The sequence below is a fragment of the Primulina tabacum genome, chromosome 16 (genome assembly GCF_025594145.1).
Source record: "Primulina tabacum isolate GXHZ01 chromosome 16, ASM2559414v2, whole genome shotgun sequence".
NCBI classification, from domain to species: domain Eukaryota; kingdom Viridiplantae; phylum Streptophyta; class Magnoliopsida; order Lamiales; family Gesneriaceae; genus Primulina; species Primulina tabacum.
The window spans coordinates 33,806,305-33,831,779 of NC_134565.1; the positions used below are offsets into that span (position 1 = coordinate 33,806,305).

Consider the following 25,475-nt stretch of genomic DNA (forward strand, 5'->3'; position numbering starts at 1 on the left):
GCATTATGAATTTCTTGTAATGCCATTTGGACTAACGAATGCACCAGCTGCTTTCATGGATTTAATGAACAGAATTTTCAAGCTATTTCTAGACAAGTTCGTGTTTGTGTTTATAGATGATATTCTCATCTACTCACGAACTGTAGAGGAGCATCGAGAACATCTGGAATTAGTTTTGAAAACTTTGAAAGATAAACATTTATATGCCAAATGGAAGAAATGTGAATTTTGGCTTGAACAAGTATCATTCTTGGGTCATATCATTTCAAAAGAAGGCATATCAATGGATCCAAGTAAGATTGAAGCTGTTAATAACTGGCTACGACCTACCACTGTTACCGAGGTACGTAGTTTTCTTGGGTTAGCTGGTTATTACCGTCGGTTTATAGCGGGAATTTCTAAGATAGCATTGCCTTTGACTGCTTTAACAAGAAAGAATGTGAAATTTGTATGGAACGAAGCAGGTGATCACATTTTTCAAGAGTTAAAGGCAAAATTGACATCAGCACCAGTCCTTGCTATACCAGAAGGACCAGGAGATTTTGTGGTATACAGTGATGCTTCGAAACAAGATTTAGGAGCAGTTTTAATGCAGCACGGGAAGGTGATTGCTTATGCCTCAAGACAATTGAAGGAATATGAAAAGAACTATCCCACACATGATTTAGAACTGGCAGCAGTGGTATTTGCGTTGAAAATATGGCGTCATTATCTGTATGACGAACGGTGTGAAATATACACGGACCACAAGAGTTTGAAATATTTATTCACGCAAAAAGAATTGAATATGAGACAACGACGTTGGTTGGAATTAGTAAAAGATTATGATTGTGTTATTAACTATCATCCAGGTAAAGCCAATGTTGTTGCGGATGCATCAAGTCGAAAGTCCAGTTCTATTGCTGCAATGCAAATACAAGAACAAATTTTATGGGATTTACAGAACTTGAAGATTGATGTTATTCCAAAAAGGGCTGTAATCCAGTTATCATCCCTCATGATTCGACCAACGCTTGCAGACAGGATTAAGGTCGAACAAAATACAGATAATGAATTACAGCAATTGAGGCAGCGAGATGAAGAAAAAGGAAATTTGAACTTTGAATTGAATGGGGAAGGAATATGGACATATCGAGGGAGATTGTGTGTGCCAAAGCAAGGAACGATCAGAACCGACATTCTTATTGATGCTCATGCTACTCCTTATTCGATCCATCCAGGAGACACAAAAATGTACAAGGATTTGAAACCATTATTTTGGTGGCCAGGTATGAAAAAAGACATTGCTCAATTTGTTGCACAATGTCTAACTTGTCAATAGGTCAAGACTGAACATCAAAGACCAACAGGACTCTGAAACCACTACCCATTCCTGAGTGGAAATGTGAACATATCACAATGGATTTTATCCTTGGTTTGCCAAGAACACAAACAGAATTCAATGCTATATGGGTTATTGTGGATCGACTTACGAAATCAGCTCACTTTCTTCCGGTGAAGACCACATACACGATGAATCAATATGCTGAAGAATACATCAAAGAGATAGTGAAGCTTCATGGCATCCCAGTGTCCATTGTATCAGATAGAGATCCCAAATTTACATCTGCATTTTGGAAAAGCTTGCATCATGCTATGGGAACTCGATTGTCATTCAGCACAACATTCCACCCTCAAACTGATGGACAATCAGAACGAGTGAATCAGATCTTAGAAGATATGTTGAGTGCATGTACTATTGACTCCCCAGGTAGTTGGGACAGTAAACTACCGTTGGCTGAGTTTACATATAACAATAGCTATCAGTCAAGCATTGGAATGGCACCATATACTGCATTATATGGTAGAAAATGTCGATCTCCAGTACATTGGGATGAAATAGGAGAAAGGAAATTATTAAGCCCTGAATTGGTACAACAGACAGCTGAATTGATAACCAAGATCAGAGAAAGAATGCACACTGCCCAGAGTCGACAGAAAAGCTATGCTGATGTGCGACGTCGCCGATTGGAATTTCAGGTTGGTGACCATGTATTTGTAAAAATATCACCATTGAAGGGCATTTTGCGTTTTGGTAAGAAAGGAAAATTGAGTCCAAGATATATCGGTCCATTTGAAATCTTGGAAAGAATAGAAGACAGAGCCTACCGAGTTGCTTTACCACCGAACTTGTCAAATGTTCATAATGTTTTTCACGTTTCATTGCTACGAAAGTATTTGGCCAACCCTTCTCACGTTCTTCATTATGAACCATTGGAGCTTGCATCGAATCTATCATATGAAGAACGACCGGTCCAAATCCTCGATAGGAAATCAAAAGTGTTACGAGGCAAGGAAATACCCTTGGTAAAACTACTGTGGCGCAACCATGCAATTGAAGAAGCAACTTGGGAGCGAGAAGACGAGATCCAACAGAGATATCCCGAACTATATGGTACGTCAAATTTCGAGGACAAAATTATTTGAAGGAGGGGAGAATTGTAACGCCCGGTTACTCGTACAAATGATAATAATGCGTTTATGTCGTTTATTATATAGTTATTTAGCTCATCAGATTTCACGTAATGATTGAGGTATCAATATTGAGATTGAACATGAGTTTTATATTGTCTATGGTGTATTGAGAATAAATATGTGTTAAAATAGTGGTAGTAAGAGGTGTAGGTAGAAGTAGTGTAATGAAAGTTGGTATAGGACTGCAGGAAATGAGACGAAATTGTGGTAGTTGTTACGGGTTTTAGCATAATGATTTGAATATTGATCCAAATTGTGTGAGGCCTTAACCATTAGAAATATAAGATATAATGCTACAACTTTCACGTTTCGGGTTTTGTTCAAATCATTAGGGAAGACGAGCCAAAAGTGGCCCGAAGTGTGTCGTGTGTTTCGTTGTTCCTGCACTGACACATGTTGGGAGAATGGGCATAACTTTTTACTCAGACCTCCAAATGCCCTGAAATTTGGGGAGATTCAAGAAACCACATAGGGCTACAACTTTCATGTTGATCACTTTTGCTAATTCGGAAGTTAAAAATGAGTTTTGTGGCAGAATGTAGCGCGCATATGCGCCAGAATTCGTGCATGTGCGCCGGGAGGGCAGAACAGGCCGCGCATATGCGCCCAGAATGTCGCGCATATGCGTCCGGCACTGTATAAAAAGATAAGCATCGAATTTCTTAGCATCTTTATCAGTTCACCTATCTTCTTCCACAGCAATACTCGAGAGAAAACCTAAGAATCTTCCTCCAAGTGACCTTGTTCTTCCTTTCCTTCATCAATTGAAGTTATAATTTAGTTCTCCATCCCAAGGGCATCTTAGAGTTGTAAGTTTTCATCTTTTTAATAGTTGTTATACATGTATAAGACCATATAGATATAGTGATTGGATTTTTGATATATTTGACAGTGTAGGAGCGAGATACATCGTCTCAAACAAGTATTCGTACGCTTGGACAGTAAGTTGGCATGTTCTTCAAGTAATACATGAGTAATATTATGATTTCAAATACTTCCCATTGTTTATTGCTATATGTACATTGTTAGTATCTTATTGTTGAAAACATAGCACCATATTCCATTGTTATGTATCAAATATGAAATGAACTCATGAATATTGAAGATGGGTGCTATGTAATGAACATGAACACGAACATGAAAGGAAAATGATTGATTTTTACATGATATAGAGCTTGTTGACATCATGGGTGGTTTTAAGTCCACCAAAGCTATTGGCCAATATATGTTCATAGGGGCGTGGGGTTGCCAAAGGTTGCTCCCTGACGTCCAACACAGTAGTAGCTATATAATAAAGCAAGCACGGTAGTACAAGTCAACTAATGAGGCTCAAGTACAAAAATGAACATGAATATATGCTATGATATGACATGGTTTAAAGATTCATTGTTGTCACGACTTGATATGTATGTTCTTTCGACGCATATTGATACGTACAAGTGCCAACTTATTGAGTTTTATAAACTCACGTAGCTCATGTATTACAGGATCAGGTAGTGAAGAGACGTAGGATGCCGGTTCGCCAATGGATGCTTGTGACGTGCCTCACCTCGACAAGAACCGGGACTTATTATTGTATAGCTTCCGCATATGTATTGTACTAAAATATGTCAGGGTTTGAACAAGTTTTTACGATGGTTATGATGATACAAAGTATGCTTGTATATGAGGATATGTATATGTATAATAATATTGTGTATGGTTCTGTATGAAAATATGCTTGAAGTTGTTGCTTGAGTTGAGTTTTTGCCTTATACAAAATATAGGGACATCATGCCAAAATTTTTATAAACCGTCAAAGTGATGCCTCTTGTTTGATTTGCTTCATACTATAGTTATATCATTCAAACCTTATTTTGATTATGGTAATTATGCTAAGTATAGAGTAAGGGTGTGACACTTTTCCACCAACACAAAATTTAAAAAACTTCCTTTAATATAGATGATACCCCCGTAAGAGCCCGGGTAATGGATGACCCGGAATATTAAATAGATTCCCAAATCTGAGTGAGTCTGCAGATGGATTTTTCTGGAGCCGGGCAGGTGCAAGCCCATACTCTACTCTCCAGGCAGTCATAGTCCTGGGCTCTTATATAAATCTCCCGGGAGGCATTCTACCCGGGCACCTCGATAACAGTGTCGCATTCTAGTGGTTCAGAAGATAAGATCTTGTCTCGGGAAGCGCACCTGACAGAATCCTATTGATGTGACTTGATGAAAAAGTAGGGTGACGTGACAGGAAGTGGCAAGTAGGCACTGAAAACAAGGTACCTACTACATTTTCTCCTATAAATAGCAGGTATGTAATTCATTTGAGGGACTTTGGCTTCCTCTTATTCTCTAGTGCTGGAGAATGATTCATTCACCAACACATGTTAATGCACATATTTACACCAGTAGCCTTTACTTTTATCTAAGCTACACTGGTTATCATCTTTACCTGCTGACTTAAGCATCGGAGTGGCCACGCCGGACACCACTCCGGCGCCCATTCACGAGTTCTTTTCTTATTTGCAGGTTACAGCGAAAGCCATATTGCAGAGATATATCTTCATCACAGATATAGTTCTTGCTCAGTTTCCTTCATTATCTTGATAGCAGATCCGGTGGAGCACCCTGATGATACCCCCATAAGAGCCCGGGTCATGGATGACCCGGAATATCAAATGGATTCCCAAATCCAAGTGAGTCTGCAGATGGATTCTTCTGGAGCCGGGCAGGTGCAAGCCCATGATCTACTCTCCGGGCAGTCATAGTCCCGGGCTCTTGTATAAATCTCCCGGGAGGCATTCTACCCAGGCACCTCGATAACAGTGCCGCATTCTAGTGGTTCAGAAGATAAGATCTTGTCTCGGGAAGCGCACCTGACAGAATCCTATTGATGTGACTTGATGGAAAAGTAGGGTGGCGTGACAGGAAGTGGCAAGTAGGCACTGAAAACAAGGTACCTACTACCTTTTCTCCTATAAATAGCATGTATGTAATTCATTTGAGGGACTTTGGCTTCCTCTTCTTCTCTAGTGCTGGAGAATGATTCATTCATCAACACATGTTAATGCACATATTTACACCAGTAACCTTTACTTTTATCTTAGCTACGCTGATTATCATCTTCACCTGCTGACTTAAGCACCGGAGTGGTCACGCCGGAAACCCCTCCGGCGCCCATTCACGAGTTCTTTTCTTATTTGCAGGTTACAGCGGAAGCCATATTGCAGAGATATATCTTCATCACAGATATAGTTCTTGCTCAGTTTCCTTCATTATCTTGATAGCAGATCCGGTGGAGCACCCGACCCTGCTCATCCATTTCACGAGGATCGCATCATTGGCGCCGTCTGTGGGAAATTGAGCTCAAGACGTAGATATGGTTTCCATTCAAAAATAAGCCCAACTCTGCTTGGCAAACATACAAGTTCGACCAGCTCGGCACTCAGATCTTATATGTGGATTTCATATGGGCTCAAAGCTCAGCAGCTATCCCAGATTGGCATGAAGAGAATTTACTATGCACTCAGTAGCATACAGCTATATTAGTCACCTAATTTAGCTCAACCAGAGAAGTTTCACTCTACCGGAAATGAATTCGTATTCAATATTTCCAGGTTAGTGATTTGATTTTTAATAAAACTAATACAGGAGGTAAAGCAAAATCTCTTAAGCCCGGGAGGTACGAGGTCCCGACACATTATCTTAAGTCCGGGAGGTATGAGGCCCCGGCACATTCTTGAAAGTCCGGGAGTTAAGAGGCCCCGGCACATTTTTTAAAGTCCGGGAGATATGAGGTCCCGGCACATTATCTCAAGTCCGGGAGGTATGAGGCCCCGGCACATTCTTCAAAGTCCGCGAGATATGAGGCCCCGGCACATTCTTGAAAGTCCGGGAGATATGAGGCCCCGACACATTATCTCAAGTCCGGGAGGTATGAGGCCCCGGCACATTCTTGAAAGTCCGGGAGATACGATGCCCCGGCACATTATTTTAAGTCCGGAAGATATGAGACCCCGACACATTATCTCAAGTCCAGGAGGTATGAGGCCCCGACACATTTTGAAAGTCCGGAAGATACGAGGCCCCGGCACATTATCTTAGGTCCGGGAGTTATGAGGCCCCGGCGCATTATCTCAACTCCGGGAGATACGAGGCCCCAGCATCTTACGCAAAACCCGGGAGATCCGAGGCCCTGACACATTATTTATAAGCCCAGGGTTCTCAAACCTGGCTCGGGGGCTCCGCACCTCGACCATTCCCAAGTCTCGGGACATGCTCCCCGGCCCAGGGCTCCATACCTTGGTTATCTATTAAGTCCAGGGATCCGTACCCTGGCTCGAGGCTCCGCACCTCGACCATTCATGAAGGCCAGGGCTCCGCACCTTGGTTATCTATTAAGTCTGGGGTTTCGTACCCTGGCTCGGGGCTCCGTACCTAAACCATTGATGAAGACCAGGGCTCCGCACCCTGGTTATCTATTAAGCCCAGGGTTCTCAAACATAGCCCGGGGCTCCGTACCTCGATCATTGATGAAGGCCGGGGCTCCGCACCTTGGTTATCTATTAAATCCAAGGATCCGTACCCTGGCTCGGGGCTCCGTACCTCGACCATTTATGAAGGTCAGGGCTCCGCACCTTGGTTATCTATTAAGTCCAGGGATCCGTACCCTGGCTCGGGGATCCGTACCTCGACCATTCATGAAGGCCAGGGCTCCGCACCTTGGTTATCTATTAAGTCTGGGGTTTCGTACCCTGGCTCGGGGCTCCGTACCTCAACCATTGATGAAGACCAGGGCTCCGCACCCTGGTTATCTATTAAGCCCAGGGTTCTCAAACATGGCCCGGGGCTCCGTACCTCGACCATTGATGAAGGTCGGGGCTCCGCACCTTGGTTATCTATTAAATCCAAGGATCCGTACCCTGGCTCGGGGCTCCGTACCTCGACCATTTATGAAGGTCAGGGCTCCGCACCTTGGTTATCTATTAAGTCCAGGGATCCGTTCCCTGGCTCGGGGATCCGTACCTCGACCATTCATGAAGGCCAGGGCTCCGCACCCTGGTTATCTATTAAGTCCGGGGCTCCGTACCCTGGCTCAGGGCTCCGTACCTCAACCATTGATTAAGACCAGGGGTCCGCACCCTGGTTATCTATTAAGCACAGGGTTCTCAAACCTGGCTCGGGGCTCCGTACCTCGACCATTGATGAAGGCCGGGGCTCCGCACCTTGGTTATCTATTAAATCCAGGGATCCGTACCCTGGCTCGGGGCTCCGTACCTCGACAATTTATGAAGGTCAGGGCTCTGCACCCTGGTTATCTATTAAGTCCAGGGACCCGTACCCTGGCTCGGGGCTCCGTACCTCGACCACTCATGAAAGCCAAGGCTCCGCACCTTGGTTATTTATAAGCCCAGGGTTCTCAAACCTGGCTCGGGGCTCCGCACCTCGACCACTCCCAAGTCCCGAGACATGCTCCCCGGCCCAAGGCTCCGCAGCTTGGTTATTTATAAGCCCAGGGTTCTCAAACCTGGCTCGGGGCTCCGCACCTCGACCATTCTTAAGTCCCGGGACATGCTCCCCGGCCCAAGGCTCCGCACCTTGGTTATTTATAAGCCCAGGGTTCTCAAACCTGGCTCGGGGCTCCGCACCTCGACCATTCCCAAGTCCCGGGACATGCTCCCCGGCCCAAGGCTCCGCACCTTGGTTATTTATAAGCTTAGGGTTCTCAAACCTGGCTCGGGGCTCCGCACATCGACCACTCCCAAGTCCCGGGACATGCTCCCCGGCCCAAGGCTCCGCACCTTGGTTATTTATAAGCTTAGGGTTCTCAAACCTAGCTCGGGGCTCCGCACCTCGACCACTCCCAAGTCCCGGGACATGCTCCCCGGCCCAAGGCTCCGCACCTTGGTTATTTATAAGCCCAAGGTTCTCAAACCTGGCTCAGGGCTCCGCACCTCGACCATTCCCAAGTCCCGGGACATGCTCCCCGGCCCATGGCTCCGCACCCTGGTTATCTATTAATCCCAGGGTTCTCAAACCTGGCTCGGGGCTCCGTACCTCGACCATTGATGAAGGCCAGGGCTCCGCACCCTGGTTATCTATTAAATCCAGAGATCCGTACCCTGGCTCGGGGCTCCGTGCCTCGACCATTTATGAAGGCCAGGGCTCTGCACCCTGGTTATCTATTAAGTACAGGGACCCGTACCCTGGCTCGGGGCTCCGTACCTCGACCACTCATGAAAGCCAAGGCTCCGCACCTTGGTTACTTATAAGCCCAGGGTTCTCAAACCTGGCTTGGGGCTCCGCACCTCGACCATTCTCAAGTTTCGGGACATGCTCCCCGGCCCAAGGCTCCGCACCTTGGTTACTTATAAGCCCAGGGTTCTCAAACCTGGTTCGGGCACCACACCTCGACCATTCCCAAGTCCGGGAGATAGGAGGTCCTGGCACATTATTCAAAGTCCGGGAGGTATGAGGCCCCGGAACATTCTCTTAAGTCCGGGAGACACGAGGCCCCGGCACATTATTCAAAGTCCGGGAGGTATGAGGCCCTGGAACATTCTCTTAAGTCTGGGAGATATGAGGCTCCGGCATCTTATGCAAAGTCCGGGAGACATGAGGCTCCGGCATCTTATGCAAAGACCGGGAGGCACGAGGCCCCGGCATGTTATCTCAAGTCCATAAGACATGAGACTCCGGCATTTCATCCCATTTCTGGGAGACATAAAGCCCCCGATGCTTTTATAGAACAAGATTGATGATCTCTTTTGGAATCCAGACATGACTGATTGGGACAGCGAGTATGACTCTAGCCCGACTATTTAAGGGATGTGTGATGATACCCCCTTAAGAGCCCGGGTCATGGATGACCCGAAATATCAAATGGATTCCCAAATCCGAGTGAGTCTGCAGATGGATTCTTCTGGAGTCGGGCAGGTGCAAGCCCTTGCTCTACTCTCCGGGCAGTCATAGTCCCGGGCTCTTGTATAAATCTCCCGGGAGGCATTCTACCCGGGCACCTCGATAACAGTGCCGCATTCTAGTGGTTCAGAAGATAAGATCTTGTCTCGGGAAGCGCACCTGACAGAATCCTATTGATGTGACTTGATGGAAAAGTAGGGTGGCGTGACAGGAAGTGTCAAGTAGACACAGGAAACAAGCTACCTACTACCTTTTCTCCTATAAATAGCAGATATGTAATTCATTTGAGGGACTTTGGCTTCCTCTTCTTCTCTAGTGCTGGAGAATGATTCATTCACCAATACATGTTAATGCACATATTTACACCAGTAGCCTTTACTTTTATCTAAGCTACACTGGTTATCATCTTCACCTGCTGATTTAAGCATCGGAGTGGCCACGCTGGACATCCCTCCGGCGTCCATTCACGAGTTCTTTTCTTATTTGCAGGTTACAGCGGAAGCCATATTGCAGAGATATATCTTCATCACAGATATAGTTCTTGCTCAGTTTCTTTCATTATCTTCATAGCAATCCGGTGGAACACCCGATCATGCTCATCCATTTCACCAAGATCGCATCAAATATGTTTCCAATTTAAATTTCCAGTAACTGTAATGATAACTTTCCATGCAGATGACTGACATATTAATTACCGGTTTCATCTTTAAAAGTTCCCCAAATTTTCAACGAAAATCACCCAAACAATAGGGAAGAAGAAGATGATGAAGAATACTCAAAACGACGCCTCAGATATTTTATCAACCCAAAACGAACGTAGGCTGTGTGGCACAAGAAAACATTAAACATGAAACTGTCATTCTCATGCATCTCCCTCCCGTCGTAGTCTTTTATTCCAACCACACAATACTTCATATACCGCCAAATTTACAGAAACAGAAGGGACTGGTCGAAGATATGAAACTTTCCCATCGATATTCATTAAAATTTTGAATATTTTGCATTCAAGCCGGCCCTTGTAGATCATAGTCAACTAAACGTGAAAAAAATGATAGAAAACGAAAAAATCAAATTACGTTGTATACGAAATTTATCACCTAAATCGAAGAAAGGAATCGAACTAAAAACTTTTCTCTCTCGTTTTCAATGAAATTTGAGTTTTAATTTTCTTTAATTCACAACCTATATATAATTTTGTCGAATATCATCATATGTCCATCATATGAAATAAAACATAGCAGGGCGTCCAAAATAATGTACTCTACTGATAATTAGCCATCATTTGAATCTTTCTCGGAAGAATCCAATTGTATTTTCTGGAGTCTTTGAGTTGTCTCTGTTAATTCAGTTGCTTTCTCCTCTCTATTCTTGGTGTAGGCTTCAAAGAATTCTTTATTCTCTTTCTCGAGCTCATTCCACACTACAATATTTTAAATACAATCACAAATAATATAGATTATTAACAAGTCTAACTCTGTTTCGAATATTGCTTATTTTACACCGATTTTATCTTATATAGTTCATGTAACAAGAATAAAACATATGCTACATACACATATTAAATTTTATTAAAAAAATAAAGCAAACTTTACAATGGGGAGAAATATTGTTTTTTGTCTTGGCAGAATTTAATATGTAATATAAGTTTTATTCTCACCGTGTATGATAGTATAAGTGTCAAATAAGAAATATTCAGTTGATTCAGGAAAAAAAAACTACGAAATAAAAAAATTCAAGTTACTGGATGAAAACCTGATTTTAACAAGTTACAAAACTAAAGTGAAGTTCACGTCAAGAATTCAGAATGATATAAATAAATTTATAAGATTGTATAATATATTTCTCTAGAGACTTGACTGACATACAGATACGAGGTAGTTGCTAATCGAGATTCAATTTCTCACCACCTAGGGGGCCATATAAAATGTGCTCGCAAGACTTGACCACATGTGTCTTTTAGTGAATCACTAACCTGTGGACGTAATAACTGGCTGGATATTTGCATGTTTGGAGAGTGCTTCCATGCATTCCTCTTTGCTCATGTTGAACGTTATGCACTTCTCTATCAAGTGTTGTACCTGTTTTAATTTCACCCCCAATCAATTCTATCCACAATTTAAAACCATTGTTTGCAATAAACATTGTAGTACTAACAAAAATTTCTGTATCATTTGATTTGTTCGCCATAAATATGAATTTTTTTACATCCTCGTATTCGATTATCGATCTCTTAACTGCAATCGAGTTCGAATATATATAGAAAGAAAAGAAAGCTGGTGATGATATACAAAGGGGAGTAGTTTTACCGTGTGGATGTATTGAGCAGAAGAGCCAGATGCCATATGATCGATCGGTGTTCTTGAAAATATGGACAAAGAAATTAGAGGGTGGTTGGGTGGGTAGGTAGGTAGGTTCGGTGGAGAGGACTTTGAAAAATGGGAAATGGATGATATGGCACTTAGCAGAAATTAAAATAGCTCCAAAAACCTTCATTAATGGAACCCCAGACGTTGAAAACGTTCGAATATTAAAACAAACAAAGAACGATGATGTTGACATTATTATGGTAAAAACTTGTGTGAGATGGTCTTACGGATCGTATTTTGTAAGACAGATCTCTTATTTGGATCATTCATGAAAAATATTACTTTTTATGCTAAGAGTATTACTTTTTATTGTGAATATCGGTAGGATTGACGCGTTTCACAGATAAAGATTCGTGAGACCGTCTTACAAGAGACATACTCCATTATTATATATTAATATAAATAGTTCCATGTGTGTTATGATAGAAGACTATGTCTCTTGTGAGACGGTCTCACGAATTTTTATTTGTGAGACGGGTAAATCATAACGATATTCACAATAAAAAGTAATAGTCTTAGCATAAAAAGTAATATTTTTTTATGGATGACCCAAATAAGATATCCGTCTCACAAAATACGACGTGTGAGACCGTCTCTCACACAAATTTTTACTATAATTAGAATGTTTTGTTACAATTCAATTTCGAATTCAGAATTTCGTCTTAAATTTGTTAATATTTGTATAATCAAGAAAATAAATTTATAAAAATGGTTTTCAGATAGATTTTTATTTTAAAAGCTTTTCTGTTATTTCTAGGTTTTTGTCAGACGAAATATTTTGTGGCAAGATCCAAATCGGTTATGACCCACTATCAAATATTTTTCATTAAAATACATTTCATAAATCAGATAATTGTATTTTAACAGAAAGTTGATGGGGTGGCGGTCAGGTGTTGTCATGAAAGTTGAAGGGTTCAATAGTCCCACGTGGGAGCCGGTAGCTGATTGGTTGAGGGGAGATTAGGGTGGATTAGAGTAATTAAGCACCCCAGACGCTCAATAGGTAGAATTTAGTCACTTCACGTGAGTTAGTGGGCCCATTGTACCATTTGTTAAGCACATGTATTTCCGGGAGGTCCAAATCAAGGGAAGCTGGATTGTTATTTGCGAGTTATTGTTAATATTATACCTTTGTGGAATTGCCGTGACGGCTTTGCTCACTTCTCTGCCGTTCAATAAACAACATATTTTATATAGTATTTGTTTTTCTTTTTTTAATTTTTTTATTTAATAATTTAGGTTGCAAAAATGGAAATATAATCAAGTTAAGTTTTATCCAACATGATTTGATATTTATCCTTAAGATATAATATCTTAGAGTTGAATATAGTTTTATTCCTGATACCCTCGGGATAGCTCGGGTTGTGCTCGAGTCATGGACGATTCTTGTGCCCGGGGCATGGACGACCCAGGATACTGGATGGATGGCCAGAATCAGGAAAAGTCGGCATGAAGGGTTCATCAGGAGCCGGGCGGGTGAATGCCCGGGACGTCTCCTCCCCGGGCCACCGGACGCCGGGCTCTCGTTCGAACTCCCGGAAACTTTCTACCCGGGCCACCTCGATATGAGCACCGCACTTGAGTATACTAGCAGAATAGGATGTGGGCGACTGTCCCATCTCTGACACCAGGCCGATGGGTTGACAAAATCAGATGGGCTGGATGTGACCAGTATGAGATTTGACATGTCTGAATATAGGGTGTGCTCAGCCGACCTACTATAATTAGTAGGTAGCACGGAGAACGAGGTAATCATTACTTCTCCTACTATAAATACCAAGTTCTCTCTTTACATTTACATTCATTCATTCACACCAATATCACAACCATCACTTGGTTACATTGGTTCTTGGCTTGAATCATTCACTGACTTAAGCATCGGAGTGGCCACGCCGGACACCCTTCCGGCGCCCATTCACGTGGTTATCCTTCTTGAGTGCAGGAAATCCTCTCCGTCCGGGGAAGAAGCTTCTGGTTCAGATATCTACATTGCTCTTATTTCCTTCATCATTTTGATATCAGATCCGGTGGAGCACCCGACTCTGCTCACTCATTTCACCAGGATCGCATCATTGGCACCGTCTGAGGGAAATTGAGCTCAAGACGTAGATATGGTTTCCATTCAAAAATAAGCCCAACTCTGCTTGGCAAACATACAAGTCCGACCCGCTCGGCACTCATATCTTATATGTGGATTTCATATGGGCTCAAAGCTTAGCAGCTATCCCGGATTGGCATGAAGAGCATTTGCTATGCACTCAGTAGTATACAGCTATATTAGTCACCTAATTTAGCTCAACCAGAGAAGTTTCACTCTACCGAAAATGAATTCGGATTCAATATTTCCAGGTTAGTGATTTGATTTTTAATAAAACTCATACAGCAGGTAAAGCAAAATCTCTTAAGCTCGGGAGGTACGAGGCCCCGACACATTATCTTAAGCCCGGGAGGTATGAAGCCCCGGCACATTATCTAAAGTCCGGGAGGTACGAGGCTCCGGCACATTCTTGAAAGTCCGGGAGGTATGAGGCCCCGGCACATTATCTTAAGCCTGGGAGGTATGAGGCCCCGGCACATTATCTTAAGCCCGGGAGGTACGAGGCCCCGGCACATTATCTTAAGTCCGGCACATTATCTAAGCTCAGGGTTCTCAAACCTGGCTCGGGGCTCCGTACCTCGATCATTCCCAAGTCCCGGGACATGCTTCCCGGCCCAAGGCTCCGCACCTTGGTTATTTATAAGCCCAGGGTTCTCAAACCTGGCTCGGGGCTCCGTACCTCGACCATTCATGAAGGCCAGGGCTCCGCACCATGGTTATCTATTAAGTCCAGGGATCCGTACCCTGGCCCGGGGACTCGTACCTCGGTCATCTATTAAGTCCAGGGATCCGTACCCTGGCTCAGGGCTCTGTACCTCGACCATTCATTAAGGCCAAGTCTCCGCACCATGGTTATCTATTAAGTCCAGGGATCCGTACCCTGGCCCGGAGACCCATACCTCGGTCATCTATTAAGTTCAGGGATCTCTACCCTGGCTCGGTGCTCCGTACCTCGACCATTCATGAAGGCCAGGTCTTCGCACCATGGTTATCTATTAAGTCCAGGGATCCGTACCCTGGCTAGGGGCTCCGTACCTCGACCATTTATGAAGGCCAAGGCTCCGCACCATGGTTATCTATTAAGTCCAGGGGTCCGTACCCTGGCTCGGGGCTCCGTACCTCGACCATTCATGAAGGCCAGGTCTCCGCACCATAGTTATCTTTTAAGTCCAGGGACCTGTATCCTGGCCCGGGGACCCATACCTCGGTCATCTTTTAAGTCCAGGGACCCATACTCTGGCCCGGGGACCCGTACATCGGTCATCTTTTAAGTCCAGGGATCCGTACCCTGGCCCGGGGATCTGTACTTCGGTTATTCATAAGCCCAGGGTTCTCAAACCTGGCTCGGAGCTCCATACCTCGACCACTCCCAAGACCCGGGACATGCTCCCCGGCCCAAGGCTCCGCACCTTGGTTATTCATAAGGCCCAGGGTCCTCAAACCTGGCTCGGGGCTCCGCACCTCGATCATTCCTAAGTCTGGGAGATATGAGGCCCCGGCAATCTATTTAAAGCCCGGGAGACATGAGGTCCCGGCATCTTATCTCAAGTCCATAAGACACGAGACTCCGGCATTTCATCCCATCTCTGGGATACATGAAGCCCTCGATGCTTTTACAGAAAAATTAAATATTTTCCATGATCGGGCACACAAGACTAATCGGGACAGCTAGTATGACTCTAGCCCGACTATTTAAGGAGAGAGTGATGATACACTCGGGATAGCCCAGGTTGTGCCCGAGTCATAGACGATTCTTGTGCCCGGGGCATGGACGACCTATGATACTGGATGGATGGCCAGAATCAGGACAAGTCGGCAAGAAGAGTTCATCAGGAGCCGGCGGGTGAATGCCCGGGACGTCTCCTCCCCGGGCCACCGGACGCCCGGGCTCTCGTTCAAACTCCCGGGAACTTTCTATCCGGGCCACCTCGATATGAGCACCGCACTCGAGTATACTAGCAGAATAGGATGTGGGCGACTGTCCCATCTCTGACACCAGGCCGATGGGTTGACAAAATCAGATGGGCTGGATGTGACCAGTATGAGATTTGACATGTCTGAATATAGGGTGTGCTCTGCCGTCCTACTATAATTAGTAGGTAGCACGGAGAACGAGGTAATCATTACTTCTCATACTATAAATACCATGTTCTCTCTTTACATTTACATTCATTCATTCACATCAATATCACAACCATCACTTGGTTACATTGGTTTTTGGCTTGAATCATTCACTGACTTAAGCATCGGCGTGGCCACGCCGGACACCCTTCCGGCGCCCATTCACGTGGTTACCTTCTTGAGTGCAAGAAATCCTCTCCGTCCGGGGAAGAAGCTTCTGGTTCAGATATCTACATTGCTCTTATTTCCTTCATCATTTTGATATCAGATCCGGTGGAGCACCCGACCCTCTCACTCATTTCACCAGGATCGCATCAATTCCTAATAAACTCTTGTTTTCATTTTTATAGAATTTTGTTTTGATGGAAAGATAATTAGGTCAAGATATAAAGATCTATATATATGGAATATTGAGAGAAGAATTGATGACCTTCGGAGAGAGACTTTTACACGGCTGCTGGAGCTTTTCTTTGAACGTACACGACATTTAGAGTTGGAGACAATATTCGTGCTGAAGAATTTGAGCGATCGACTCACGTCTATGTTGTGTTGCTGATTGGTGTTGAAGACACGTGGAGAACAACAATCAACAAAGTTTCAAAGAATTAGGTTTTGTTATTCTCACTAGTATTATTTTGGTGTAAACTATTACATATTTTTCTAGTGAATTTTGGTCATGAGGCATCGCACAAGTGCAATATTTGTTCTTGTGCATAATTTAAATCTGGTATTTGTTTACTCAAGTTTTACTTGTTTTTTAAATAACTAATTTTCGTTGCATGTCGTGTGTTCGTGTTGACAACACCATAACACAATAATAACTTCTGATACACACAATATATTAATTTCATGTACGTTTATGATCAACAGCCCCACCTATCAAGATCAGACTTCTTTTCTCTTGAGATTGTATTTTTAAAATTTGGTTGTGTATAGATTTAGATATTAGCGAATTGTTTAATATAATACATTATGTAGATCGATTGTTTTTTTTTATATAAAAATAATAATTAGTTGATAATTTATAGGTGCGATTCGAATCCTTCGAATGGTATTTAATTGTTGCATAGCATTTGTAGGTACGTAAAAGAAGGGGTGATCATGAACAAGTGCTCTTTAACAATTCCAAAGAATTGAACCTATAACATGAGCTTTGATACAACTGTTCGAGATGTAGCTTAAATACTTGTACATGAATTTTATGACCAAAACAAATATTGTAAATTAATGTTAAAATAGTTTAAGTATCTATATGTACAAATCATCTTTGTGATTTACTTAAACTTAATTGCAAAAATATTATTAAGATATATATCCTAAATGTTTTAGATTTTGTAGTTATAGGCCTCCTGTGACCTGTATATCTATATATATAGTTCTGATATGTTGCTCATTCACATTACTCACCTACGTGTACAACAACGAGGGGACATTTTTATTCATAAACATGTTTCAACACATCTAATATGTGTCATCTCATTGATGAGCACAAGAGTGAATCGACCGATATTGTTAATTGATAAATCGATGCTTTAATTTTAATGTTTTAAACACGCAATTTAAAGTTTGAGCGCTATAAAATACATTTTCTTAGAAGTATCCAAAATTGTTGTTCTGATTTTGTACCAAAAATTAATTTTACATACTTAGTCGAAATCATTTGATACTTGAAACACTTACATATATACTATACTTCACACAAGTTTTTGCCCCAAAAAAGTTAAAAGAGTTGAAATGGTAAATAAATATTTTATTGCTTACAGTTAAAATTATAATAAATATTTTCAGCAGAAAATTATTATAAAGATTTAAAACAATCAATATTAAGTAGAGATGTTAATGGAGCGAGTATGTGGCGGGTTTGGCTAAACCCAAGACCCTCCACATGAAAAAAACTTTGACCCATTACCTGCCCCACTCCGGTTAAATATTTTTCGGACCCACCCCACCTCGAATACGAAACGGGGTCGGGTAGACCCGTGAGATCCGAATTTTTTTAAAATAAAAAAGTAATATTTCTTCTCACGTGACTGAATTATGAAACAGACAAGCCTCTAAATACAACATTGTGAAAAATTAATTCATGTCTTCGACCACCCTTAATAATAACAAACAAAGTATTTTCACGGCATAAAGAATTACATAAAAAAAAGAGTTACTAACTCTCCAAAAAAATCTTGACATCCCAAAAAATAAGTCATAATACAATTTAAACAAATCAATATAAAATCAGCGAGTAGACAATATCTAATCTACTGAGATGAGGACCAACTATTCTTCCACTATTGCTAAAAGCAGATTCAAATGCAACAATTGACATATGAATAGCTAATGTCGTTATGATTGAGGTGAGCTACTAAAAAAATGAAAATTAATAAAATTAAAATCCTAGAATATTTATATCCACATATATATGGGGCGGGTATTATAGGACCCATGACCCGCCCCATATTCGAACGAGTCTGAAAAATTGGACCCGAGATCCACCCCATGACCCATTTAGTATGCCCAAATACACCCCATACACACGGATCTATTGCGAGTCTGAGTAAAACCCGGATCCATTGACGTCCCTAATTTAAGGTCAGTGGACAGCTCGTGCCCAAGTGGTATAAAACCCCCGATTCGACTCCGTCTCCAGAAACCCTAAAATCGCTATTCTCCGGAGTTCAGGTATACTTCTCTCGCTTACACATTTATTTCGAATTCGATTTTTTCTGCTCCACGCATCTGATTTTAAGCTGATTTCCGAATTCTGGGTTAATCGGTCGATTGATTTTGCAGGTAAGGCGTCGCTAAATGGCCCCCGCTAAAGGTACGTGTTTATCCAGGTTCAATGAATGACTGTTTCCTTTAAGAGTGTGAATTGTAAACATGTAAGCTTCAAATTATTTGTCCGCTATATTTACCAGGATTACTGTAATATTTTTCTTCGTTTCAGATTCCAATAAATTGGTTGGTGTTTGTATTGAATAGTATGGAAAGCGTTATAATTTTTGGAAGACGTTATGTAGCTACTAGCTAGTAGATATTTGAAATGCTCATTTTAGATGTTTGCCGCATGCCTAGTTCATGCTACGTATCGATTTGTATTTGACCTCAAAGTTTCAATGATTATTGAGAATGTTAACATTTGGTTGAGTAACCCCCCATGAAGTTGGCTTTTTTAGGAACTAAGAACTGGGCCTTTAACATTTATTGATTATGTATCTGTTAAGCTATTTTGAAAACAGCCACTAACTTGAAATTGTGCATTTACTTGTGAAACCGTCAACCTTTATTGGGTCCTGAGACCAATATTCGCCTCCTGTTCTTGTGCATATTTAGTAATGAAAAAAATATTGCGCCACATCAGTTTGATCTCAGTGACTTTACGTAGCATTTGCATGTTGTGCTTTTCATATTGAAGATTAATTGTTATGCTTTAATTTGGATGTTATATCTTGAGCATTGTGATATTAACTATATGGAGTGTTGAGGATATCTGTTTTTTGTTAATATTTTTACCTTTGCATTCATTTGCAGCTGATAAAGCGAAAAAGCCAGACCCAAAGGCTCAAGCCTTGAAAACTTCGAAGGCTGTAAAATCAGGTTCAATAACATTTAAGAAGAAGTCGAAGAAGATACGCACAAAAGTTACATTTCATCGACCAAGGACATTGAAGAACGACAGAAATCCCAAATATCCTCGCATTAGTGCTCCTCCCCGCAACAAGCTTGATCATTACCAGATTTTGAAATATCCACTCACCACCGAGTCTGCAATGAAGAAAATTGAAGACAACAACACTCTTGTTTTCATTGTTGACATTCGTGCTGACAAGAAAAAGATCAAGGATGCAGTCAAGAAAATGTACGACATTCAGACCAAGAAAGTCAACACTCTTATCAGGTACTTACAGATTTGATTGTTTTCGCTTCTTGCTTCACCTTATGCAGTTTTTCATGTAACCTCTAATCAAAGAATCAGTGTTCTCGTATTTGCTCTGTGATTGTTTCATCATATTATAATACACCCATGGTTTTGAATGCATCTGAAGTTTACCTGCCTTCGATATAAATTCATCATAGGTTGTTTGAGAATTACTGGCATAATTCTTGCTAAGAAGCTTTCAAAAATAGGTTCGCTGAGATAAATATACCAACGCCTATGGAAAATGTGTTCTTATTACTAAATTGCCTAAGTTTGAAATCAATCGGTACAATTCCGGAAAATAGGGATTTGGTTTCAGAATCATCTTTTGAATGCTGTAACGTAGTTATGGTTTATGATTGCTGCATTAACCATCAATTTTATTTTGTGGATAGACAATCTTTGGCTGATAAAAATCAAGAGGCCCTGTTTTCATGATATAGTTGTCAAATGCTTTAATGGAATCATGGTTCATACCTCAATCACTAATCTTGTAGATTGATAGTCTTTGGATGATAAAAATAACGTCTAACAGTGATAAACCAATCAGAATTTGGCATATAAGTATAGTTTGTGAGTTATTGAATGCGGAGTGGGGCACCTTTTAAATGTTTGCATCTGTGTTAATCTTTCATTTCCTAATTGAAAACTCCCCGACTAGTTTTACTCCACTTTGCATCATATTTTGGTTTTCGATACAATTATGACTTGCCTGATGATTTGCATAGAAGATTTTCTTGTATGTTGCCGCCTACTTATTGCCTGGTTTTTGTAAACGAGCAAAGGCAACAAACATCTCATGATTGGTTTTTTCCTTTTTCTCAGGCCGGACGGAACCAAGAAGGCATATGTTAGATTGACTCCTGATTACGATGCTTTGGACGTCGCCAACAAAATTGGGATTATCTAAACAATCACCGAGTCTCCCCAAGTTTTGTGTGTTCGTTTGTTCAACGGATTGAACACTTTGAATTATGTAAATTTTAATTCAGAACTATATATTGTTTTCTTTTAGCCATTGGAGAGTCAGGTATGGGCCGTATGGCAACTCTTGTGTTGACCTTCTATTAGTTTTTACGATTATTTCTTATATTTTAGGATCCTTACTTCTTTAATGATGATGATCAAGTGTTAGACTATATATAAATATTTTAAGAATTTAATTTCTTTATCCAAAGAATCATAAACTCTGTTGCATGTAACAATATATTGTGTAGACAACTAAACAATAAATTGTACTGTCATAAATACTCGAATCTTGTATAATTTAATGTGAGATTTATGTATTTTTGTGGGTAATGAATTTATATGTTTTAATTATTAAATGATTGAACTAATTGAACCAAAAATGGAAATGATCAAACAAATATATCTCTAGGTTTGCTTTTTCGTAATAAATTAATTGGTAGGATTAACCAAAAATAAAATTACCGAAACTAACTAAATTAAAATAAAATTTGAATGCACACTCAATTTCCTTTTTGACTCGAGCCTTCTCTCGCTCTCCAACAACTCGCCGACGCTTATGGCCATTGCCGCCGCCTCAACGCTGCCGTTTGCCGCCGTGAACCACCGCTCGATTTCGTATTCCTCCCACCTTTTTATCAACTTCTTACGCGTGTCTTCGTCGGTTCAGAAACCTAACATTCTGAACTCAAACATCCTTTCCTCTGTCCCAAACAAACCTAGTTTCCGCATTTTCTCTGCGATGAGCGTTGAGGCTCACGAGAAGGGCTCTTCTACGTCCTTTCTGGATCATAAAGAAAGTGGAATCCTTCATTTCGTCAAGTATCATGGACTGGGCAATGATTTCATATTGGTAAGTTATACAATATTTATGCTAAAGGCGGACCATTTTTTAATCCCATAGTAATTAATGAAGTTAATTTGTTGCTGAGGTTCTTAATATATCTTAGGATCAATGATCGAATTTTCGGCAATGCTAGGCCTTCCCTTATTGGTCTTCCTCTTACACATTGACCATCTGTTGACCTGATAAACTACATGGTGATATCACGATCTTTCTTTGATTTTCATTGAATATTTGCATACTTGATGGAAATTTTACTCTTACTTTATGAGATGAAATTTTTAATCTTTATTTAAAAGTTTTCTTTTTCAAATTTGTAAATGCACAAGGATATTTTCAAAACTCATCAATATGAGAGGCAGGGTCATAGCCGTGTTACGGTGGTGGTCTTTCTGTAATTTTTTATTGAAGGCTTCACTTTCTTGGGATCATTATATTGTTGAGATGGTGTTTTCATCTATCCCCTTTGATCTATCTTTCTTCATTTACACTGAATGTGGTGAAGATGAAGCCCTATCGAGTACTTCAAGTAGAGGATCGCAATTGGACTTCACCAAAAGATGAATGCAGAAAAGAATTTCTGTAGTGACTGACATAAAAAATGACGTGAGAGCTTTATTCTTTCATTCATTTGTATTATTAAATCAAAAAATCTTTTAATGATCTAAGCCACCAAGAGGATATTTTTTAGTTTGTGCCAATAATTCATGCAGTTCTAGTGAGTTATTATATGCTTTATTGTTAGTTTTAATTTATTAATTTGTACACGTGCACTTTATACACATTGGATAATGGATGTAGTTCTAGGACTTGTTGGTAATGTTTCTAATTGTTAATGTCTGTGAGATCTGATTCACTAGGTAGATAATCGGGACACAATGGAGCCCAAAATCACTTCTGAGCAAGCGGTGAAATTGTGTGACAGAAACTTTGGCGTCGGAGCTGATGGGGTGATATTTATATTGCCCGGTATCAATGGAACTGATTATACCATGAGGATCTTTAACTCTGACGGTAGTGAACCAGAGGTATTCATTCTTTGATTTAAAACTAATTTATCTATTCCAGCTTCCTTTTGATTGTATACAGAATCATGATGGTATTATTTATTTCTCTAAGCATTGGATCGAATGGCATTAAAAAAGTGTTTTTGCTTAGCACCTGCTTTAGAAACGATATAAGTGTTTCCATACTAGGTGCATTTGTAGTGATATAATGGTAAAAGAAGATTAGATATTCTATAAAATACGGGGCATCAAAACTCTCCAACTAAGAACAGAAGGCATATGGAGGACTTTATTGTTAGCTTAACACTCGAAGACAGAGGAATATAAAAAAGGAGTCCATTAGTTCAACTTTCCTTGTTAGCTCCTTTTCTTGAAGCAAGTATCATGGATATCTGATTCCATTGGTTCATTAAGGGAACTATGCGTTTAGCGATTCATTTTGTTTTATCTTTTCCTATATTTTGGCATAATTACCTTTGTTAAAGAAAATGCTTATTTGGCAACCTTTTGTGTTATTGTCAGATGTGTGGTAATGGAGTTCGATGTTTTGCCAGATTTATAGCAGAGCTTGAAAATCTAAATGGGAAGCAGAGGTTTGAAAACCCTTTATTTTTTTGGTCAAAAGAAATTTATATTTTCCCATAAACTTCCTTTCCTTCTAATTTATTGCCTCAAATTATGTTGGAGTCATATGATTTCTGTGAATTTTAAGTTGACCTTGATCATTAGATTGCTGTTTTTTGTGGATCCATAAATTCCAAGCAGTATATTGAAATTTTTTGGATCAATATATGTACATAACCCATCTCTTCCTCCTTGTATTTAATCTAGAAGAATTGTAATCACCTGTTATATCTAACCTCTGCATACTTGTGAATTTAGTAGTTATCATAGGCCATACCCTTATTGTTTCTATCCACTTTCTCACTAAAACCTTGTGCGCTTGGATTTGGAAGGAAAATGTAAATGAATTTATCGTTTGCTCTTGTAGCTTCACTGTGCATACTGGTGCTGGTTTGATTGTTCCTGAAATTCAAGAAGATGGAAAGGTAATTTTTGAATTTTATACCTCACATTCTGATAATTGAGTTTTGGTGGGTTGTAAATAGTATTGAAAAGTTAACTTTTACTTGCAAAACCTTAAGGTTTAATTGATCAATGAGTAGATTTTTTTGTACCGTTACTTTAACTAATTTATTCAGTATTTATTAAAAAAAATTCAGGTCAGAGTGGATATGGGGGAGCCAATTCTGAAGGCATCAGAGGTTCCTACCAAATTACCTCCGAATGAAAATCAGTCTGTTGTAAAAGAAAGATTGGATGTGGATGGGGTCAGCTGGAATGTTACTTGTGTTAGCATGGGAAATCCTCATTGTGTCACTTTCAGTACAGAAGCGATCAAGGTATTTTTTTATTACCTCCACTGTAATCTTCTCATATTGTCATGATGTATGGCTGTTCCATTTCTTGCTTCCTCTCCCTGATTACTTTTAATGGCACAGGATTTACGAGTCGATGAACTTAATTTAGCACAAATCGGCCCAAAGTTTGAACATAACGAGATGTTCCCTGCCCGAACAAACACAGGTATAGTGCGTTGAGTCTGCCACTGCTAGCAGATATTTATATCCTGTCGTATTTCCCTGTCATTAGCATGTATACTTGCTGGTTTAACATACTAGATCACATGAATCCCTGTTATGGTTGTACTCAGCAGGCTGTTTTCTTCGATATTTGGAGAAAATAAAACAATCTGGTCTTATTTCCTTGTTGTCCGTGATTTTAAAACTATCACATGTATTTGTCACTACATTGTAATACTTTGCCCTGTCCTATTACAGAATTTGTTCAAGTCTTCTCACCAAGTCACCTTAAAATGCGAGTTTGGGAACGTGGAGCAGGTTCATATTTTCTTTGTACCTATATTTTAACATGTCATTATAGCTGCTTATGTATTTGCAGGCACAATTTCAATCTTTTCTATCACAAATATAGGATCATTGACTTCCATAACAGTATTTCGACAGTTATTATTATTACTATTTTTTGCAGGTGCAACTCTGGCCTGTGGGACCGGAGCTTGTGCTGTAGTTGTTGCTGCGGTTCTCGAGGGTCGTGCTGCGAGAGTAAGTTTGAGACTCCAATTTTACACGCTCTAAAGTTTATTAATTTGGATTATCATGAAATAATTTTCGGCATGCGAACTTACACGTCGGAGATTTAGTCTCAGTTCCTTTAAGAATGAACACTCGATGGCGACGACGTTTAGTGTTCTTGCCACTTGCAACATGTATATTTCTCATGCTCCTCATTTTTGTTTTCAACTAAACAGAGTTGTCGGGTTGATTTGCCCGGAGGACCATTGGATATCGAGTGGCGAGAAGATGACAACCACGTCTACATGACTGGCCCAGCTGAAGTAGTCTTTTATGGATCAGCTCCCTTATAAGTTGCAATCCTTCATGTTTAACTGTAGGCTTTTGTCATCTGGCCCAACTCTTTAGATGATGAAGCGCGTATGTCTGGTTCTTCTTTCGGGTTATCCAGTGGCACCCTATATTACTTGCAGAAGATGTGTGATGCATGGCTTTGTGGTTGTTATGTTCTGTTTTGTTGATGGGACGATAAAGAGAACAAAGGTTATGATTTTAATTGGGAAAGCATTGCTTTACTTTGTTTACTGTCTTCATAAATATACCTTTCTGACAAATTTTACTGTAGAAACGTCAAAGTCAAG

The 25,475-nt window shown here is 40.7% G+C and overlaps 4 protein-coding genes across 4 annotated transcripts; 3 read left to right on the forward strand and 1 right to left on the reverse strand.

The window, feature by feature from the left end:
- Nucleotides 1-283: 283 nt before the first annotated feature.
- On the forward strand, nt 284-5,109 carry LOC142528527 (putative mitochondrial protein AtMg00860). The gene is made up of 2 exons (XM_075633576.1): nt 284-604; nt 5,032-5,109. The coding sequence occupies exons 1-2, from the start codon at nt 284-286 to the stop codon at nt 5,107-5,109; spliced, it is 399 nt and encodes a 132-aa protein (XP_075489691.1).
- A 5,424-nt stretch (nt 5,110-10,533) lies between these two features.
- Nucleotides 10,534-11,900, reverse strand: LOC142529617 (uncharacterized). The gene is made up of 3 exons (XM_075635193.1): nt 11,730-11,900; nt 11,396-11,501; nt 10,534-10,843 (listed from the first exon to the last, which is right to left on the reverse strand). The coding sequence occupies exons 1-3, from the start codon at nt 11,763-11,765 to the stop codon at nt 10,695-10,697; spliced, it is 291 nt and encodes a 96-aa protein (XP_075491308.1). The 5' UTR covers nt 11,766-11,900; the 3' UTR covers nt 10,534-10,694.
- A 6,683-nt stretch (nt 11,901-18,583) lies between these two features.
- Nucleotides 18,584-20,846, forward strand: LOC142530075 (large ribosomal subunit protein uL23-like). The gene is made up of 4 exons (XM_075635839.1): nt 18,584-18,681; nt 18,793-18,823; nt 19,534-19,900; nt 20,747-20,846. Exons 2-4 carry the CDS (start codon nt 18,808-18,810, stop codon nt 20,829-20,831), a joined length of 468 nt encoding a protein of 155 aa, XP_075491954.1. The 5' UTR covers nt 18,584-18,681; nt 18,793-18,807; the 3' UTR covers nt 20,832-20,846.
- A 540-nt stretch (nt 20,847-21,386) lies between these two features.
- On the forward strand, nt 21,387-25,418 carry LOC142529217 (diaminopimelate epimerase, chloroplastic-like). Its single transcript, XM_075634686.1, has 9 exons — nt 21,387-21,740; nt 22,592-22,759; nt 23,261-23,331; nt 23,730-23,787; nt 23,962-24,141; nt 24,241-24,325; nt 24,580-24,639; nt 24,791-24,864; nt 25,071-25,418. The coding sequence occupies exons 1-9, from the start codon at nt 21,447-21,449 to the stop codon at nt 25,185-25,187; spliced, it is 1,107 nt and encodes a 368-aa protein (XP_075490801.1). The 5' UTR covers nt 21,387-21,446; the 3' UTR covers nt 25,188-25,418.
- The last annotated feature ends 57 nt before the right edge of the window (nt 25,419-25,475 follow it).

Excerpts from the sequence above, each read along its gene's own strand:
- LOC142529617 (XM_075635193.1), bottom strand. The coding sequence starts at position 11,765 with ATGGCATCTGGCTCTTCTGCTCAATACATCCACACG. Across the intron at positions 11,502-11,729 it reads CTGCTCAATACATCCACACG|GTACAACACTTGATAGAGAA; the intron begins GTAAAACTACTC and ends AAATTAAAACAG. Across the intron at positions 10,844-11,395 it reads GCCAGTTATTACGTCCACAG|TGTGGAATGAGCTCGAGAAA; the intron begins GTTAGTGATTCA and ends AAAATATTGTAG.
- LOC142530075 (XM_075635839.1), top strand. Across the intron at positions 19,901-20,746 it reads AAAGTCAACACTCTTATCAG|GCCGGACGGAACCAAGAAGG; the intron begins GTACTTACAGAT and ends CCTTTTTCTCAG.
- LOC142528527 (XM_075633576.1), top strand. The coding sequence starts at position 284 with ATGGATCCAAGTAAGATTGAAGCTGTTAATAACTGGCTACGACCTACC. Across the intron at positions 605-5,031 it reads TTTTAATGCAGCACGGGAAG|GTTACAGCGAAAGCCATATT; the intron begins GTGATTGCTTAT and ends TCTTATTTGCAG.
- LOC142529217 (XM_075634686.1), top strand. The coding sequence starts at position 21,447 with ATGGCCATTGCCGCCGCCTCAACGCTGCCGTTTGCCGCCGTGAACCAC. Across the intron at positions 21,741-22,591 it reads TGGGCAATGATTTCATATTG|GTAGATAATCGGGACACAAT; the intron begins GTAAGTTATACA and ends CTGATTCACTAG. Across the intron at positions 23,332-23,729 it reads AATCTAAATGGGAAGCAGAG|CTTCACTGTGCATACTGGTG; the intron begins GTTTGAAAACCC and ends TTGCTCTTGTAG.